Here is a 21,255-nt window from a genome sequence, read left to right as displayed (position 1 = left end):
AATTGATAATAATTAGGTAAATTAATTTAAGTTAATTGATTAACCCCCCTTTGCAATGTAATGCCTGAGTCGAAACAAAATTCATAAGCCTCAAGAACACCTTTAAGAACTACCTCTAAAAAGGGGAGAAGCCTTAGGCACTGTAGCAGATGAGGAAAGAGATTAATGGTAGGCAGGAGACCTTTGATTTGTGTTAATTCATGCAACACAGATAAATTATATTCTTTTTTATTCTTAGTAATATTAATATTGACCTGACTACAGAGATACAGAACCAAGTATTTCAGAGTTGAGAAGAACTTCAAACATAATCTAGTCTAACTCTCCATTTCATGTTAAAATAAATGATTTCCAAATTGAAGGAAGTCTGTGATGTACATTAAAAAGTAACTTTAAATATACATATTTGAGAGTACAGTCTAGGAGGAGACATACTAGAATATAAATGTCAGGGTGGATTGTTTATTTGTATGGGACACAATAAAAGCTAGTACTTCTCTAAATTAAACATTAGGACTTATCATTTGAAAAATATTTTAAAATTAACTTTCAAAACATCTATAAAAATCCAGAAAAACTTCTATATTTTTACTTTTTTTATATTAGAGTTTTGGTAACTTGTCAAATGTGAAAATAAAAAAAAATTATTTTTAATTTAACTTACATTCTTTTAACTGATTTAGACTGATTTAGATGTAGAAATATGTGTTGAATGTGAGCATCCAGGGCTGAAAGTGGGTTCATGCAGAATCTGTGTGAGTGAAAGTAGTGAACTGTGCATTTTTATTTCTGGTAAATTCAGGCTCATTGAACTGTATTTCTCATTGTCCCAACCACTTGCTGACGTCCAGCACTCAGCCTGCACACAGTTTGTGGAACCAGCACAGTTCTCCTGATTGCAGTATAGCAGTAGCAGAGAGCGAGCCCTGGATAACTGATGTTCGTCAGTGTGGAGGCACTGCACTGAATGGTACCAGGAGAGAGAGAGCGTACCTCTTTGCCATGGAACAACCAGAGCAGTGAGAGGAGAGAGCCCATTAAAGAACTTTGGGATTCTACTACAGTTTATACTTTGCTGTTTACTGATTAGGGTAGAGAGGAGTAGATTATTTAGACAATGGACCTCTTTGTTGCAATACATATAAATTGTAATCTCTGTGTAACCCCCAGAAGCATGTTTCTAGCCAGTGTTAGAAAATGTTTTTATACTACTTACCATTTTCATTACTATAATTCTTACAAAGAAAAACAAGAGAAGTAACACAAAATATAACTTTTTATGGTTCCTACATCTAACCTCTTACTCTATTATCTATTAACATATTGTTTGAATTTTTCTTTTAGAATATCAGGGAATTATATTTTCAGCCCTGGTTTTCTGCCAGGGCTGATTCTACTTATGGGAAAGATAAGCAAGTACTTCAATAGAGAGAAATTAGTTTCCTGCTCAGAATATTGAAATTTCTTCAGCTACTTATAATGCTTGGAATTCAGTTATTAATATATAATTTCCTTTATTTTTTCTCTTTTTAAAAAAAGTACACTATATTAAAATTTTTGTGTTCTTAGGAAGGGTGACATTGAATTTTAGTAACCTTGATAACTTATTAAGATTAGTGGATCAGATCTGTTTTAGAATAGCATCTGGCTAAGAATGGCTTCCTGCATAATAATATGTCTTGACACATGAAGATTTACCATTTAAGTTTTTATTATTTTTTAGGTAGTACAAAGGTAGTTGCTGCAGAATTTGTACATTTCATTGACTCTATTCTGAATGGTGCTGACATGATGGTATATGGGAATCCCTGAGCCATGTGTGAGCCTAGTGAACCAGCATCAGCAGAGTAGTCCAGATTTGTTGTTTTTTACTCAGTCCCATATGAATGGTGAAAACTGTGTATACTGTGGTGAATAATAAATGGCAGAAATATAATTCATTGCATCTTGGTAAATTTTTATTACTTTAAGCAATTTTCTCCCTAACATTCAGGAAACAGAATAAGGGTACTGGGATGTTGAGAATCAAGAAAAGTCAAATTGCTGGAATAGATTTAAAATACAATGGGGTGTTTTGCCAGTTTTACCTTATGATTCAACGCTTATGCTGCCTTTGTTACAGTATTGACATTAAAGAGTGCTTTGAGTTCTGCATAATCTTCATAAATGTGTGCCCACTTCACCAAGGCCTTCCTCAGACATACGAGCAATTCTAGTGTGCTTGCTGTGCAAGAATGGCTTAGAACAAGCTGCCCCTCCTGCACCAGTGCAGTTTTGCCTACGCCACTATCTTACAGAAATGCCAGAGCTTTGCAACCTACCTTTGAAACCCTGACTGGCCATTGAATGTATTTATCTATTTTTTGAAGTCCCCCTACCCTACATCTTCTCTAGCCCTTCAGTTAGTTGGAAATCACATTTCATGACAGGACAGGGCAAGAATTTTTTATGAAATTTGCATTACTCAAATTAAAAATCACACTTTTTTTTATTCAAACATTGTTAATGAGTGTACCAGCATGAAGGTATAATATTCTATATGGTTTTTATTTGTTTATTTATTTATTTATTTATTTATTTATTTATTTATTTATTTATTTATTGTTAGAGGACACCACTTTCACAGTCCACCACCTTTCTTGACATCTTGAATTTTTTTCCAGCAACAAAGTGCAAGATTGATAATGATGAACACAACCATGGTGTCTTATGTATCTTGATACTTTGGTTTACTTATAGTCAAAGAAGGTATCAGATATAGGAAAAAATGCAAGCTTTCCCTTTTTTTAATTGAGGGAGGCAGAGAGACAGACTTCTGCATGCACCCTGACCAGAATCCCCCCGGCCAGCCCCCTATGGGCAATGCACTGCCCATCTGAGGATGATGTTCCATTGCGTGGCAACTGAACTATATTTTAGTGCAAGAGGCAAGACCATCATGACATTCTCAGTGCCCGGGGCCAACTTGTTCAAATGAACCATCGCTTTCGAAGGAGAGAGAAGGAGAGAGAGAAAAGGGGGAGGGGTGGAAAAGGAGATGGTAACTTCTCCTGTGTGCCCTGACTGGTAATTGAACCAGGGAATTCCACATGCCAGCGAACACTCTACCACTGAACCAATCAGGCAGGGTCCCATTTTCTATACTACTTAACATGTTAACTGCAAACTAGCTGATAATTTCTTTGTTTTGGTATAAAATATTACATGGCCACATATTTTGGACTCTAGGTTTGACAACCAAACTTTATTTTTACAAATGGCACAACATACAGGTAAACATTTTTATTTAATGTGTTGTAGAATAACTATTGAACTACTAATTAAATTCTCATTTTAGAATGTGTGATAAATAATATGCTCTACAATTAACTGCCTTTCTTTATCTTCAAATCAGATAAATTTAATAAAAAAACAGAAATAAGGCATATTTAAATTTATAGACATACAAGGTTTAACTTTAAGATGAGGCACAGACATACATATGTATGTAACCTTTCTATTTCTTTGTTTGCAAAAAAGTAGAAGTATATAACTATTAAAATTCTTGGGGGGGGACTTAAACCTTGAAGAAACCCTGACCAGTAGGCTTAATGGTAGAGCGTTGGCCAAGAGTGTGGATATCCCAGGTTCAATTCCGAGTCAGGGCACACAAGAGAAGCAAACATCTGCTTCTCTACCCCTCTTCCTTCCTCTTCTCTCTCTCTATCCCTCCTGCAGTCATGGGTCAATTGCTTCAAGCACACAGGACCCAGGCACTACTGTGGAGCCTCTGTCTTAGGCACTAAAAATAGCTCAGTTGTGAGCATGGCCCAAGATGGGCAGATCACTGGCCCCAGATGGGGGTTGCCAAGTGGATCACAGTTGGAGCACATGCAGGAGTCTGCCTCTATCTCCCCGCCTCATACTTAGAAAAGAAAAAAAAAAAAAAAGCTTGAGTAAAAGAAGAATGTTTTGTTTATTTTAATAAGAAAAAATGTTTTCAAAGAGCCTTTATGGAATCCTTGTATCTATTTCAGTTCACAAGGTAAAAACAGCAGTAAGGAATTCCCCTAGCACTCCTCCCTCTACATCCATCTTACCCTGGACTTGATGGCTCACATTCTGCATATTCTCTCCCTAGTCAAGCTGCTTAGAGTCATTTTAGTCTCTAGTAAGGAGAGAAAATTTGTTGTATTGATTAAAATTTCAAACGTGTGTGAGCATTTTTTTTTAGCACTAGAATTCACAAAGCCTTCATTTGTGCTTCCCATGCAAGATAATTTGTGCCAAATTATTGTATGAATTTTATTTTAATTGTCTTCAGAAGTACAGAGCAACAACTGTCAAAATGCAAAGAATATATCTATGAAACTTTGATAGATATATCAAACTTGAACTTTGATATACATCACCTTTGAGCCCTTAGAACTAATCTGTCTTTTAATAACATAATAGGAAATGTAAAATCTAAAATATAGGTTGTATATTTAAATCCTTCCAGAAAATAATAAAATAGATTAAATGATCTATCCCTTTCCCACATCTAGCTAATGAATTTTCATCTATCTTCTTCTCTCTTACCCTAAGATAAGGTTCTTGTTTCATATTTTACAAAGTGGAAACAAGCAAAGAGATCTTTCTTACCACAAGGTTAATTAAATCTACCAATCTGTTTGAATCCATAACTAATCATCCCACCTTCCTCCAATTTGAATCAAAGAGCAAACTGACTTTGCTCCTAAAGCCAGTCCTGCAATTGTGAGTCAATCTCATCGTCTTTCATCGTTCAGGAAGTAGACTTACACAATTTTCTTCTTTATTTCTTGACTCATCAATATTTTCTTTTCTCCTGTATCATAAACCTGTTGAAAAGATAATGTGAAACAACTTTCTTTAAATCTGTATTTTTCTCCACTACCATTTTGCATCTCTTTTACCTTTCTATAAAACCCCACAGAATGTGATGACTCTGTCTCCATTTCTTCCCCATTTCTCTTGAATGCATTTCAGTAGATTTTAAATATTTATTACCACTTAACACCTTTCTTGTCAAGGTTACCAGTGACCTCCAGATGTCAAAAGATTCAATTATCAGTTTTAGCAGCTCTTTATCCTTGCTTCCTCCTGAATATTTTCCTGTTTAAAGCAGCACGTTGGAATTTTTCTCTGAACTTACAAAACATGTTTTCTCAGTTTATTTTGGGGTATTATCCTCAATATTTATTATCACTCAATAATTCAGTGTTGAACCCTTTGAACACCTCCTACTTTATGGGTTTCCTAACAGCTCCTAAGAGCTCTGTATCATGACTTTAAAAACACATTGACACTCCCAGGTTGTTATCACCACCCCTGACTTCTATGTTAAACACAAAACTCACTTGGATATTAGGATCCAACTCAATATCTACATTTGGGAGTAATAGGAATATCAAACTATGTTTTCCAAACTCTTAATTTTCTCACATTGTAACAATGCTTTCTTCAAGGTTGACCATCTTGGTCAGTGTCACCCCTATATACCCAGTTGTTCAAGCCAAAACATTGGCATCATATTTGGCTTCGTTCTTATAAGCCTTTCCTTTCAAACTTTTAAACCTATTGTGAAATGAAGTACTCTCTTTAAGGAACAGCCCACAATCCCATTACTATCAATGCTTTGCCTTTCTTTGTAGAATTTATCACTGCCAAATATTAAACACTATTTATTTACTCATTTATTGTCTGTTTCCTCATTAAAATATAAGCTCTGTGATAATGGAAATTTTATTTGTTTTGTTAACTGCTATATTTCTAGCATTTACAGCAGTGCCTGGCAGAAGCTAGCCACACTCAATAAATATTTATTAAATGAATATGCAAATAGTGAGACAGTAGGTTTTTTTTGGAGACAAAATAAATGTGGCTTAAAGCAGCATGCTTTTAAACAGGAACTACTTTATGAATAGAAGTTATTTAAAGGTGTTGCACTCGCCGGGTAAAACAAACACTGGAGACGTTTGGAGAGTTTTAGACAAAGTTTTATGGCCAAAAGAAAAAGAAGAAAAGCAAACCTGCGCAGGGGTGAGCTCAGGTGGCAGTCACCAGAGTCACACTGAGCGCCTACAGTCTAGGGGTTTTTATAGCGTAGCAAGCAAGCGATTCATACAGAAGCGAATTTTGTGTTTAGCAATTGGCTCCCCCAAATTAAATTTTAGTCACGTGCCTTAGTAACCAGTCATACAGTTGAAAGCCCCCAGCTGGAAATGTCCCTATCTATCCTCTAGGATGTGGTTACACTAACTATCTTAGGAGTTTTTACGACTTCCTTATCTCAAGGACTCATCAGCTCCTAGTCATCCTGGGAGTCTAACGACTTCCCTATCTCAAGGACTCATCTGTTCCTAGTCATCCTGGGAGTCTGGGCTCGGGAATGAGCTGTACTTACTGGACTAGTTCCTTTGAAGTTATTTCCAAAGCCCATTAATGTATTTTATGGCCTTTATTTGAATGTCACAAAGGCAGTTTTAATGAGCCAATATCTATTACATTTTAACTCAGTCATTACCAACTTATAGTTTACAGGGCATCTCTAAATTGAGAAGATGTGTTTATATAGCTAAAGTTGTTCCATCTTGCTATGACTAAGTTAAGAAATTGTAATGTAAATTGACCATCTCTAGAGATGCCCTGTCTGCCTGAATTTGCCAAGTAAGACCTTTCAGATAAACTAAAATTTTGAGATGCTCTAATACGATCCTTCAATAAGTGATCAAATATATTTTATCTTCCTGATTAAAAATCACAATGTATTATTGATTTTATTTTACTTATTGAAATACATTATTCTTTTAAAAATTCAGTAAAATATCTTTAAAAGCATTGAGAAGTTCATGTTCAAACATCAATGTTCCATACATTTATTGAACACTTAGTGTTAGAAAAATGAGTTTGTAAAATTTGTATTTTTTGACTTTGCTCACTTTTATTGTTAAAAATGGTGCTGGGCAGCACCAGGTGTGATCTGTGAAATTGCAAATTACCTTCCTGCTTGGGAAGGGCCATTGTCTTGTTAATGTTTTGTTGGAAAAGGGAAGCCATATTTTTGGAGAGTGAGAGTGGAGAGGATGCAGAGTGCTGGGGAACCAGAGGTGAGAGGCTTTGGGACTGGTGAAGCCTTTGATTCTAGGAAAAACTAGAGAAGATTCTCCTGGTTGTGGAACCAGAGAATGTGTCAGTAGCTTTGTGAGTCTGAGTGAAAGAGAAGTGTTTTCCCTGTGTTCATGCTCGTTGGCCAGTGTGAGATTTGAATAAAGGAATGGCCCACCATTTTTTGGCTGTATTGTTTCTTTACTGTCTGCCTGAATTTGCCAAGTAAGACCTTTCAGATAAAGGTTAAATATGTCCTGATCTGGTGGACCAGCTCTTTATGAAACAGAGAAATTGTAAGGACTACTAAATTGTAAAATGTGAAGATTTCTTTTTAAATTGTTTTTGTGAAGTGATCTTTATTCCTGAGGAATAGCATATTTCATTGTTTCTTAAACATCACATTTCAAATCAAAATATCCTTTAAATGAAGATATCAGTATTTCACTAGTAAGGTTTAAATACCAAAAAGATTACATTGTACATTGTTTTAAGGACTGTGGTTAATTTAGGTTGATTGATTGTTTACATGGGTGAGCTTTTACAATGCCAAAGACAAAATTACAAAACTTGACACTTGTGCCAACACTAAACTCATCATCTCTCAAAAGTGACTCTTTCCTGATATTTTTTAATAACACTATCATTCTCCTCATCATTCAAATATAAAATTTCCACTTAATCCTTGACTCACATTTCTCATTTTTACTTAAAACAATCATTACAATTTAGAGGTTCTATTTCATTACACCAAGCCATCTCTACTTAAGAACTTTAAGCCATTTATTTTATCAATAGGTCCCTATTACCTATCTTCTGATAAGTTAAAGTAACATTTCTGTATTCAGTAATTCTGATATTCAATGCTTGTGTTCACAAGTTCTTTTTCTTCATAATTTTAGGTTACTGTCTTCACAGTTAAAAATAAAATCAATACATTTCTTTATTTACATATGGTCCTGAACCTTTAATGATTCTCTACTTTTCTCCTAATGACTTGTGCTTCCTATAGAAATGTAGGCACATGTGACTGTTTTTCCTTTTTGTTCTGTACCATCTAAACAGAAACAATGATACTTTTTCCTTCCACCTAACCCCTTTCCAGCCTCACTCCAGAGTAGCATGACTGAGGCATCATGTAAATAAGACTTTTACATATTACCTTCCCATCAGATATAAATTATACTGATACCACTTTTAAAATAAAGGCAAAAACAACTTAAAATTTTAAATAGGAAATTTATCCATTCTACTGTATCCTGTTCTCCTATGTAATGTAGTATCCTGTGCATCATTTCCAACTTGATTTTAAAACACATATTTGATCATGTTATACTCTTGAAAGTATACATTGGCTTCTTAATGCACCCTGAATTAAAAATAAGTTTATCATCTTGACATTAAATAACTGCAATCTTTTCTCAATTTATATTCTCAGCTATGATAAGCTCTGTGCTTTTATGTTTTTCTATATTTTTAATATAAATCTTTATTTTTAATTTATTGTGTTGACATGATTTCAAGTGTCCCACTCAATGTAAGTCCTTCTATACACCGTATCATGTTCCCCCTGGAATTCAATCTTTTCACGTAGTAGCTATGTCATACTAAGCAAGTCACTTAAATTAATTATAACTTAGTTTTCCTATCCATAAAATGTGTGGATAATGTTAGTGCCTGATTTATAGATATGTTGTGAGAATACAGTAAACTAATAAATATGAAGTATGCATTGCAGTATCTGGCTCTTAAATTATGCTAAAAAAGTTAGCTATTATTGCTATTATTAAGTACTTCCACCACTCATACATGCTCTATCCTTCAGAAAACAAACAAACAGAAAAACTCCTCAGGTCAATATCTTCCCAACATATTCTATTCTTTCTCACATATTTGTTTTTGTTAAAGCTATTGGTTTAACTCGACTTTTTAATTTTTTATTTCTGCATGACTAACTCCTGTGTTTTCATTTTAAAGAAGCTGAGATCAAATGCTATGTTTATTAAAGAACTTTTGACTCTGCTAAACAGATATGTCTTAGTCTGTTTTTGTGTGGCTATAACAAAATATAACAAACTAGGTGGCTTATAAAAAACAAATCTAGCCCTGGCCGGTTAGCTCAGAGGTAGAGCGCCGGCCTGGCGTGCGGGGGACCCGGGTTTGATTCCCGGCCAGGGCATATAGGAGAAGCGCCCATTTGCTTCTCCACCCCCCCCTCCTTCCTCTCTGTCTCTCTCTTCCCCTCCCGCAGCCAAGGCTCCATTGGAGCAAAGATGGCCCCGGGCGCTGGGGATGGCTCCTTGGCCTCTGCCCTAGGCGCTAGAGTGGCTCTGGTCGCGGCAGAGCGACGCCCCGGAGGGGCAGAGCATCGCCCCCTGGTGGGCAGAGCGTCGCCCCCTGGTGGGTGTGCCGGGTGGATCCTGGTCGGGCGCATGCGGGAGTCTGTCTGACTGTCTCTCCCCGTTTCCAGCTTCAGAAAAATACAAAAAAAGAAAAACAAAACAACAACAAAAAAACAAATCTATTTCTCACAGTTCTTGAGGCTGGAAATTTGAGATCAGAGTACCAGAATGGTCTGATACGGGCTCTCTTCCAGGTTGCAGACATTCTCAAGCACACACTGTATCCTCACATGTTAGAAGGACCTAGAGAACCTCGTTTATGGCACTAGTCCCATTCATAGGATCCTACCCTCATGACTTTCCCACCTACCGAAGTCCCCCACCCCATCTCCTAATACCATTGCCTTTGGAAGTTAGGATTTCAACATTTGAATTTGAGGGACACATACATTCAGACTATAGCAAGATATGTTTAACCATTCATTAGAACTCAATGTCATGATATATCATTTAGAAAATGTATAAAATCTAACTTAAAAATATAACCGTAATAATTTTACTAGATTATATCTTTCTTGAATGTCTTACTTATGATCTGATCCCAGTTGAATCACTTACATCTTAAATATTAAAAAATAAAATAAAAATATAAATAAAGCATTTTGTCCAATAAACAATAGTTCAGCATAAATGCATTATAAAAATAAAAAATAGTTCTAAGATAAATTTTAGCAGTTATAGCAATATATATATTTTCTTACTTAGCCCCAACCTGATTTTAATGCATTTTAATGTCTTCACCTTTGATTCATATTTTATTATTCTTTTATAAAATGTGATAAAATAGTTTTCTCTGATATATGGCACAATATATCCTTATTCTAAGTATCAGTTTCTTTAGTAAAGAGTTTTTTCTATAAAAAATAATAAAGAAAAATAGAAAAACAGATTTAGCCATATGTTTTAGAAATGAAAATAAATATTTCAACCCTATATATTTTTAAAGTTTTTACTTACATAACATTAACTATCTAACTTCATCTTATTTTCCTTATTTCTAAAGACTTGATATACTTTGTACAAGATAAATAAAGATTAGAACCTTAAAAATTCCTCTTTCAATTATATTAAGTTTATATTGGTTAAAAACCGATTCTTTGGGCTATATAGGTGTGAGGCTACTGGCCACCCCACCATCATGGCCATGCAGGTTCTCACTGAATTCGAACAGATAGTAAAGAAACAGTGGAGCCAAAAAATGGTGGGCCATTTCTTTATTAAAGTCTCATACTGGCTGATGAGCAAACAGGCAGGGCTCTCAAAGCCCTGATGCATTCTCCGGTTCTACAACCAGGAGTATCTTCTCTGGTTTCTCCTAGAATCAAAGGCATCACCAGTCTCAGCAAAGCCTGAGAAGCCTGCACAGCCCCTCATCTGCACACCTTCTGTCTCTCCTGCAATACTGCCTTCTTCTTCAGCACTCTGCATTGTCTCTTCTCTCACTCTGCAACCATGGCTTCTTTCTTCTTCCTCTCCTTCTCTCTCTCTTCAAAACTTTCAGGTGCAAAAATCTCTCCTCAAGCAAACATTAACAAAACAATGGCTTTCCCAAGCAGGAAGGTAATTTGCAATTTCACAGACCACGTACCTGGTGCTGCCCAGCCGCCAACGCAGAGGTCCCCAAACTATGGCCTGCAGGCCGCATGCGGCCCCTGAGGCCATTTACCCGGCCCGCCGCACTTCTGGAAGGGGCACCTCTTTCATTGGTGGTCAGTGAGAGGAGCATAGTTCCCATTGAAATACTGGTCAGTTGGTTGATTTAAATTTACTTGTTCTTTAAATATTGTATTTGTTCCCATTTTGTTTTTCTACTTTAAAATAAGATATGTGCAGTGTGCATAGGGATTTGTTCATAGTTTTTTTATAGTCCGGCCCTCCAACGGTCTGAGGGACAGTGAACTGGCCCCCTGTGTAAAAAGTTTGGGGACCCCTGCTATAAGTGAACAAACATAAAAATTGTATTTTACAAACTTATTTGACCAACATTAGGTTACAGTTTTCTCTTTTGTCATGCTTTTAATCTTACTCTATATTTTTATACTTTACAAGGAAGAGTCATTTCTTAAATTTTTATCTAGTTGAAACTCAATCATTGACTCAACAAATATTGAGGTACACCTTTTAACCTTTACTCAATGGAGATACTTTTTCACAGTTATAGGGTTAAGAGATATCAGAACATAGTGTAGCTAGATAATACACATTTTTATGTGCACATATTCATTTGTTATATACATAACTATTAGGTTTATATTTATTTTTAAGTATCTGAATTCATAATTCTAATCACCTAAAAGGAAACTAGCTAAATAATATTTTTAGAATAGAAAGGAAGAGGAATTTAAATGAAACCCTAAAAATAAGTTTATTCACTCTGAAAATATTTCTTTTAGCATAAATTCCATGTTGATGCTAAAATAATATTGTTATACTATATGTATACATTAGTAAGTTTTTGATTATGAGAGGAAAAGTTGTTCGCAAGGATATGGTCATAATGGCTTGGAATTTACATAAGTATTTTCATTAATCTAATCAAATGAGCTTTCTCTGTTTTCAAGTTTCTCTTTTTAATTCATGGCTTTCTAATAAGTCTTCAAAACTTATGTCACTAATTAATATGACATATGATAGGAAGAAATCACTTTCTGATTAACAGAGCACAAATACATGTCTCTATAACTGAGAGGAAAAATACTGTCTTTTATATTGCTGACATATGAGGAGCGGTGAACCAATGAGGAAAAATATCCTCCAGTATACATTGATTGACAGCCTAGGAGAGGTTTATTCAAGCTAAGTCTTGGTTCTCTATCTTAGAATATTGACTGAATGCTTTCTTATACTTCAATGTCTTCTATGTAGAAAATTAGTAATTATTACTTTTCACTAGTGCTGATGTAGGAAAGTATTCCTTTGACTGAAGTTATCTAGTGTACTTTTCAACTGTTCCTTTAAGGAACTGTCCACTGACTGTAAGGATGGCATCTGATAAGACCATCATATTTATTTTGGTCATCATCTGTTTGATAGTTCAGTTGGTAGAGCAGAGGACTGTAGTTTATTTCCATATTTATTTTGGTCAGTCTTATCCTCATACCCAAGTTGACACGAGGAAACCCGAGGTAATGATGCACACTAGTGACCAGCCGTGGTGCAGGTAGAGACAGATTACCTTCTCCAGGCCCATACCAACCTTTATCATGAAGTAGGAGAAAAGGTGTAATGCCGGTAGCCGAGGCTGGGCAGGTTCCCATTGAATTCGGGCAGACGGTAGAGGAACTGTGGAGCCGGAAAGAGTCCGGCTATACCCATTCATTGGAGGCCGGCAAAGACAGGTGAGCAAATAAACAAAAAAGAGAGAAAGAGCTAATAAATAAAGGAAAATCGGCTATTTGCAGTAAGGGCAAGGGAGCAAGGAAAACCACATCTCACGGTGGCGGGAGAGCATCTGGAAGAATCGCCGCCCAGGGAAAGCACCTGAAACCTCACATAGACCAGACACACGTGGTGCTGCCACCCACCAATCAGGCAAAGAGCTTGCAGCCCGTAAACCAGAGCAAGCCTAACACAGCCGTTTCCCCCAGGAAAGGATTTGTATCCTTAGCCTCTGTTGATGTTTGTGGGTTCTTATGTTTTAATGGTTTCCCTTATCCCCATGCTAAGCCTTAAGTTTGTCTGAAGAGGAAAACCACAGTTAATAATTAGCAGAGACACAGGGATATTGCTTCAATAAAGGACATCGCACCTAGTATTGTAATATCCTTCATCCCATATGTCATTTGAATTTTAAAGTTACTATTAAATCATGTCAGATAGTGAAGCATCTGGCTTTCTTTTTATTGGATTTATGGTTGTCTGAAGCTTTAAAATCATAAGTTGATATGTTATGCTTTAAAACAATCAACTGATTCACTGAAAAAGTAGCTACAAAAGTCAAATAGATTGATCAATTATGTCAATTAAGCATTGGCTGTGTTGATCATTAATTCACTTTTATCTCAGTTTCTCAGGGAAATTCTGTGTTCCTTAGTGATCCAGCCTCTCTCCAAAGAATGTTTATGACATACTTACATTTACTAACATTGTCTTCATCTGGACTTCTCATAAAAGTTGGCAACAAAGGTTTCAATGGTGATTTATTTTTGAAGGAGAAGCAACTTCACTAAAGGTCATTTCAATTGTCAAATGAAGAAAATAAGCACTGACATTAATGTCAGTATATCTTTGTTAATCTGATAACGCAGCTATCTAAAACCTCTTCTGAACCTGAGAAATCTATAATCCAGCAGGTTTCAGTAATGCCACAAATAGGGGGTAGGGGGACAAAAATGAAAAAAAAAAAACAGAGTGAGGAGTGTTGAAAATGGACCAAGTCTAGACTTCCAAATTAAGAATACAAGGGCAAGTATTACCTGGTTTCAGATGTGTGTAAGAGACTACGAGAGGAGCCGATGGGCTAACCAAGATCAGATGTAGTCCCTTGACAAGGTTATGTTGAGCAGTGATAAGTCACAATTTTATCAATGCTTCTGAGAGAACTCTTTATTGTAGAAATAATGTTAGCATTTTTGAGATTTATTTTTTGTTGGTTGATACTAGGTAGTTCAGGACCAGTCTGTTTTCCCCATGGGGAAGAAATTGTTGTGCTAACCAGTTTTGTAATCTTATTGAGCTTTTTGTTGTTGCTTATTTTTCTTTGTTTTGTTGTTTTTAGAAAATAAAAACACTTTTATTGTCTTTCTGAAGGCAGAGGGAAATCCTGTGGCTTGATTGAGAGAATTTCTTAGGGGAGCAAAAATTTAAATACTCATAGAAAGTCTTGAGATGCATTTTAGAGCTGATATTTTAAAATTGTAAGGGAAGACCCAAAATAATCTTTATTGGAGGGCTGTTCTATCTGAGGGCAACATAAAGAAACTGATATTTCTGCTTCTTCCAAAAATGGTGAGGAACATTGAACAGTACACTAAAAACTTAAACCTTTCTTATATTAATTATAGTACATGCTTTTGCTTTTTTTCTACTTTTACAATTCTCAGTATCAGTTTCTTGAAAGATCAAATGTTTATGAAATTTTCTGAATATTTTGGTTTTCTCTGGATTTTCTGTATAGGTTAGGAAACTAAATTGTTTTGTAACATTTCACAGAATGTTTCTAATAAATTCTACTATGCAAGAGTTTCATGTCTTTTTCATTTATTCATTACATTGTATTGAATGACCACTGAGTTCCAAGCTTTTATCAAAAGTCTATAGCTACATCAGCAAAAGTAGAAAAATAATGTATCAGTAAAAATAAATAAGATATATATATATATATATATATATATATATATTTGGTGATGCTAAGTGAAATATAAAGCAAGAACAGAGTATAGAAAGTGTAGAGGCTTTCAAGCTTTATCAGATAGAGAAACATTCTCACCGGAAAGGTGATATGTAAGTAATGCCTTAAAGGAGGTAAGTAAGTTGGCCATTCTGATATATGGGGTATGTTAATTCCAGGGCTAGTTCAAAGAGGGACAAGTAAGAAGGGCAGTGTGTCTGAAATGAGGTGCACAAGGGTAAAAGTAGTTAGGAGATGAAGGAAATGAGGTCACATTGGTGATGATTATACAGATTAGATTGGGCTTTATATGCCAGTACACAGCTTTTGACTTTTACTCTGAAATGAGAGCTTTTTTTATGAATCGGGCAGAAGATTGATTTGATCTATCTTAACATTTTAAAGGTATCACTTGGTCTTTTGTATCGAGGAGGAGGACACAGATGGAAACAGAGAAACCAGTTAGAAGGCGATTAGAATGATCTAGTTAAGAGATGATGGAAGCTTGGAGCGGGATAATAAAAATAGTCACTGAAGAGTGGTGGGATTTCTGATAAGTCTGACATCAGAGTCAAAGAGATTTTATTATTTTTATTTATTCATTTTAGAGAGGAGAGGTAGAGAGAGAGAGAGAGAGAGGAGAGACAGAGAGAGAGAAGGGGGGAGGAGCTGGAAGCATCAAATCCCTTATGTGCTTTGACCAGGCAAGCCCAGGGTTTCGAACCGGCGACCTCAGCATTTCCAAGTCGACGCTTTATCCGCTGCGCCACCACAGGTCAGGCCATCAAGAGATTTTAATGACACATTGGCTGTAGGGTAGAAAAAAAGAGGAGTAGAAGAGTTTCATCTTGCGTTTTATTTCGTAATAAGCACAAATGTTACTCTGAATATAATTGTATAGCTAAATACTTTCAACACTAATTTTATATGAGCTTTTTTACTGTTACTGTCAAATATTAAAATATATTAAAATTCTTATCAAAAACTTACCAATCCTAACACAAGCAAAAGTGTACTATTCATTAAGTAGTAGTAACCCTGTTTCTTTTACCTTAAGAACCGTATTTTCGTGACTTTGCAAGGGAATATGCGATACCTGCTCTGTAATCTAGTCACTAAGATAATGTGTGATGATTTGATTCCTGGAGCCAGTTAAGGAACCAATGATTCTGAGGTCGCAGGTGCTCTTTATATGAACTTGTCAGCTTTGTTCTACTCCAAAGACTCTATTTCTGACCTCATCCATTCACCTCCAAGAAGCGTGCCCTGTACACAAGGGAAGCCGGTACCACTGTAGGGAGAGGTCAGTTCAGATCCGTCATCATTGCTAGAAAAACAGCTCACAGCACTGCCTTTATTTACCAACAATAAAAGTAAATAGCATTTTTTCCTCATATTTAGACAGCACATTATCACTAAGAAAATACAGAATACAAATGCTCAGTGGACTGTTTTTCTTGGAGATGTGAGCTGAAGTATATAGTTAGTGGAGCACACATAAAGGTTATTAATAAATATTTTTGTAAGTATATCTTTTTATTTTATAGATGCATTAAAATACAAACTAACTCTTAATAAATGCAGATTAAAAAAGGAGGCCAGGGGGACATTATTTACTGAACTTACTTTTCTTTTCTCTTTTATTCCAGAACCTACAGACAGGCCACCTATGCTATTAGTTGCAAATTCTGAAACAATTGAGGTTTTCTATCTTAATGGAAGTAAAATGGCATCCCTGAGCTCAGTCAATGGAAATGAAATTCATACTATGGATTTTATTTACAATGAAGATATGATTTGTTGGATTGAATCAAGAGAATCTTGGAATCAGCTCAAATGTATTCAGTTCACAAGAACAGGAAGATTAACAGATGAATGGACAGTTCATATTCTTCAGTCTTTCTACAGTGAGTATTTTGATTCATATTATATGACACCCTTTAAGGATTTGACTTACAGACCAGTAGACAAAATTTTCAGATTTTCTAGCATAACTTATGGCTATGGGGAGCTATATATGGAAGTATGAATGTACTTAAACATATTAATATGTGTTTAGCATATAATCATACATACGTGTATAGTTTCACTATATAAGTAGTAAATTACAGAGGTAGTTTAATTTTTTAAAAATGCTTATTTACAGTATCACCTTGATGAGAACTGTGATTTTCTTCACTGAATGGTAGTTCACAATGTGATAGTGAACATAGAACTTAAAAAACAAAACAAAAAACAATGCCCTGGATGGATGCTCGGTTGACCCTGGTTGGCAAACTGTGGCTCGCGAGCCACATGCAGCTCTTTGGCCCCTTGAGTGTGGCTCTTCAACAAAACACCACATGTGGGCACTACCTTGATAAGGAATGAACCTACCTATATAGTTTAAGTTTAAAAAATTTGGCTCTCAAAAGAAATTTCAATCATTGTCCTGTTGATACTTGGCTCTGTTGACTAATGAGTTTGCCGAGTACTGGTTGGAACATCATCTGGAAGCAGACAGGTTGCCGGTTTGATCCCCGGTCAGGGCACTTACAGGAACAGCTCAATATTCCTGTCTCTCTCTCTCTCTCCCCCATCCTCTCTCTCTAAAATCAATACATTAAAATAATAAAAATAAAATACAGAAGCAAAATGTATGATTATAGGCTCATCAACTACAGAGTTTATTAAAATTCCTTTAAAACTATTAGGTTTATGTTGAGTGTTGACTATTACCTATGTTAGTTGACATTTTCCCCTAGCAAATCAGTTTTTATGCACTCTCTTCCAAAAGAATGATTTGTGATTTATAATTAACTTTGATTTCTCATGCCAGAAATTTACAAACAAGTAACTGTTTTTTAAATTCCTTACTATTACCATAAACTGAAACTCATTATCACACACACTCACAAGTACACATATCTGTTTATTTTATGATTTACAGAAAACTTATTTTTACAGATGTTACTAACCTAAAAATAGATGGAAAAATGTACAATTAAGCTAAGAAGTAAAAAAAGTTCTATTACAAAATAAATGTAGTTTTCAGATGTAGAATATTTTATTATTTTGATTTAATTATCATATTTTATTAATGCTTTAGCATACAATTAAAATGATTGGTTACTGATCCTTATTAAACATAAGAAAGTATCATACAATGAAAATAACTATGATTAGATTAAATAAATCAGTGTCTAAAATTGTGAAAATGATTGTATATACTTAGGTGAACAGAAATAAATCTTTAACAGAATCCAACATTTTGAATATCCTCTTACATAAAACAAGTGATAAAGCAATTTATTCTGACAATGGACCAAAGTACCTAGTGAGGGCAGTTGACACAGGCTAGTTCAAGGGTTCTATAGAGAAATGAAAAATTCATAGTAATAGTAAATAGCAAGTGGAAGTAACACAAGATCAGAGCCAGGTGATTTGAGTATTTTAGACATTGGCTTAGCTAGCAGTTGGGAATTGCACAAAAGGCCCTCAGTCCCTGCCATGTCAGTGATCATCACAACTAATCCAACTATGTTTGTCCTTAGGAAATGGAATACTGGTAGCAGTCAGCTTCAACAGTCATTATGTTACCAGGAAAAATTATTTCTGATCTTACTTAAGCAACTCTCCTTTCCAATAATTGTAGTAATTCTTTAATATGTATTTTTTTTTTTTTTTGTATTTTTCTGAAGCTGGAAACGGGGAGAGACAGTCAGACAGACTCCTGCATGCGCCCGACCGGGATCCACCCGGCACACCCACCAGGGGCGACGCTCTGCTGGCCAGGGGGCGAAGCTCTGCCCCTCCGGGGCGTCGCTCTGCTGCGACCAGAGCCATTCTAGCACCTGGGGCAGAGGCCAAGGAGCCATCCCCAGCGCCCGGGCCATTTTTGCTCCAATGGAGCCTTGGCTGCGGGAGGGGAAGAGAGAGTCAGAGAGGAAGGAAGGGTGGGGTGGAGAAGCAAATGGGCGCTTCTCCTATGTGTCCTGGCCGGGAATCGAACCCGGGTCCCCTGCACGCCAGGCCGACGCTCCACCGCTGAGCCAACCGGCCAGGGCCATAATATGTATTTTTAAAACAACAATTTTAAAAATAAATCTGGGAGTGATCAAGCAATTTCACATTAAGATATTTATAGAAAATAATTTGAAACTTAGATTTTATTTTATTTTTAATATAATTCTTAGAAAATATAAAAAATAAAGGTTTTATTAAGCAACTCATTGATATGCTGAATAGAACATTCATTTTGTACTATAAAAATAAATTTAGTGGAAATATTTTAATTAGAATAAATAATTTTTGATGAAGTCATATTTAAGCCATGTAATTCTAGTCACTTTAAAAAAAAATGGTTGGATGAGTGGAAGTAATTCAGTGATGAGAGTGGGGCTCAGGTGTGAGCAGGGCTGGGCTCTTCTATCATTGCTTGTAACTTACGTATTTCATCAACATGTCACAGAGCAACTGCCACAGGATATGATGGGCTCTGCATTCACCAGGTCAATTTGTGAGTTGATAATTAAAAATGAATATTTTTTGCATATATATGAAGAGAATATCAATCATTATAGGTCAAATTGACTTGCATTTAAAACAATATACTGCAATTTTAAGATTTTTTATTGCTTATTTTATCTCATTGGATACCCAACACATCTCTGTAGAGTAAGGAGAGATATGCCCTTCCTGTTTTATAATAGACAAAATAGTAACTTCAAAACTGAGTGTCTAAAAAGAAGGCAGAGATGAGGACATCTAAATCCTGTGTTCTTTCTTCTGCATTAGAAAGGCAAGTACTGGTTCCTTCAAAGAACTTCTCAAATCTTCCACAAATAATAATGTCTACAATTTATTGAATGGGTGCCAAGTGATGGTATGCAATAGGGAGACATTCTATTTCTCTTTAGGCTGATGGAAAAATTGGGACTCTTGGATAGATAGCAGCATACAACAGATATCGGATACAGGTTTGAGTTGGGTCAGACTTCATGACTTTGCTAAACAATACACTGCCCCAGTGAGTCTCAGCTATTGATTTTCATTTTAGCAAGCCAAATCAATTAGATGTACTAACATTAGTAACAGTGGCTCACTAAAACAGTCTGTAAATGGGAGAGGAGTATAAACATGTTGGAAATGGAGTGAACAGGGCAAGTTGTGGAAAACTAGGTGATTTAAAAAGACCCACCAAATGATTCTGATATGGTCTTCAAGAGAGGCCTACTTTAATATTAAAAATTATTCCTAAGCAATATTATATGTAATTGAAGAAGTGTGATCTTAATATGCTTAATAAATTATATTGATTAACCAAGAAACATTGGAGAAAATGCTGGACATTATAAATCTTATTGAGTTTTATTATTTTTTTTAAAAATACCTATATTTATTATCTAACATTTTAACCTGTTAGTTGCAGATTTTGAAAAAAAAGCTTTTGGAAGTGTTTTGTAAGCAAAATTAGTTCTCTAATAACGTGTTTGAACAAAGTACAATTTCAGTAGCTAATTATTTCCCCAATTTTTTCTTGGAGAGTACTGTACTAGGCACACAGATATACACACTCAACAAAGTGATGGGGTTCACAAAAGTAGTGAATTCAGCTATTTCCTCAGGACAAAGTACACAGAGATGACTGAGACAGATATACTTTTCTGGGTTAATTCCTTATTAAGAAAGAAGGTACAAAACCAGATTGTTCTCTCCTAGGTAGAGAGTAGATACTTCCATTCCCTGTGTATGATTCTTCAATATTATGTAAAATCTGCTATTACTTCTAAGATTCTGATATGGAATGACTGGCTTGTCTTGATCCATTCATGGGCCCAGCACTAGTTCAGCAGACTATGCCTGGCCAAAAAACAAAAGGGTGGTTTATGCTTTATAGACTTTGCTTCTGAATTAAGCCTATTTTCTTTTCTTTTCTTTTCTTTTTTTTACCTGTTTTAGCCATGCTCATTTTCCACTTAATCTCTGATTAGATCTACTAAACTAAATTCTTGATTGGATAACTATTGGTTTCTGATACTTTACCTCTGTCTTGAATCAATCTTACCTCTTTCCCTTGAGTTAGCAACTCTTTAAAATCACATAACATTACTACATACTATTTATTTGATATTATTTAGTGCATTAATATCAATAATTCTACATATATACCTCATTGTTATTACAAAAATTATATGACCCATATACTGTTTATAATTGTCAGTTTATAGATGGTAAAATAAGCTTAAAAAGTAAAATATTTTTAAGTTAATAAAATTTTTTTACCTGTGGTCTCAATAATAACTAAGCAAAGACCTTTCTTGATTTTAAAATATTCCTTTTTTGCCTCAGTCCAGCCTGGGTATTATAAGCTCTTTCCCTATTAAAAATGCAAGGATAATATTGGGACAAAATAATCCACTTATAATAGTACAAATA

The 21,255-nt window shown here is 35.3% G+C and overlaps 1 protein-coding gene across 1 annotated transcript in view; it reads left to right on the top strand.

Annotated features, from left to right (window-relative positions):
• LRP1B (LDL receptor related protein 1B) overlaps positions 1-21,255 on the top strand; it is a 2,108,848-nt gene that overhangs the window by 948,888 nt on the left and 1,138,705 nt on the right. Inside the window, exon 6 of the mRNA XM_066345498.1 lies at positions 16,488-16,745. Coding sequence (XP_066201595.1) covers positions 16,488-16,745 — 258 coding nt within the window. The remainder of the gene's footprint in view (positions 1-16,487; positions 16,746-21,255) is intronic.

The sequence above is a fragment of the Saccopteryx leptura genome, chromosome 7 (genome assembly GCF_036850995.1).
Source record: "Saccopteryx leptura isolate mSacLep1 chromosome 7, mSacLep1_pri_phased_curated, whole genome shotgun sequence".
NCBI lineage: Eukaryota > Metazoa > Chordata > Mammalia > Chiroptera > Emballonuridae > Saccopteryx > Saccopteryx leptura.
Note: the sequence above shows the minus strand (reverse complement) of the source record. Positions and strands in the feature narration are given on the sequence as shown.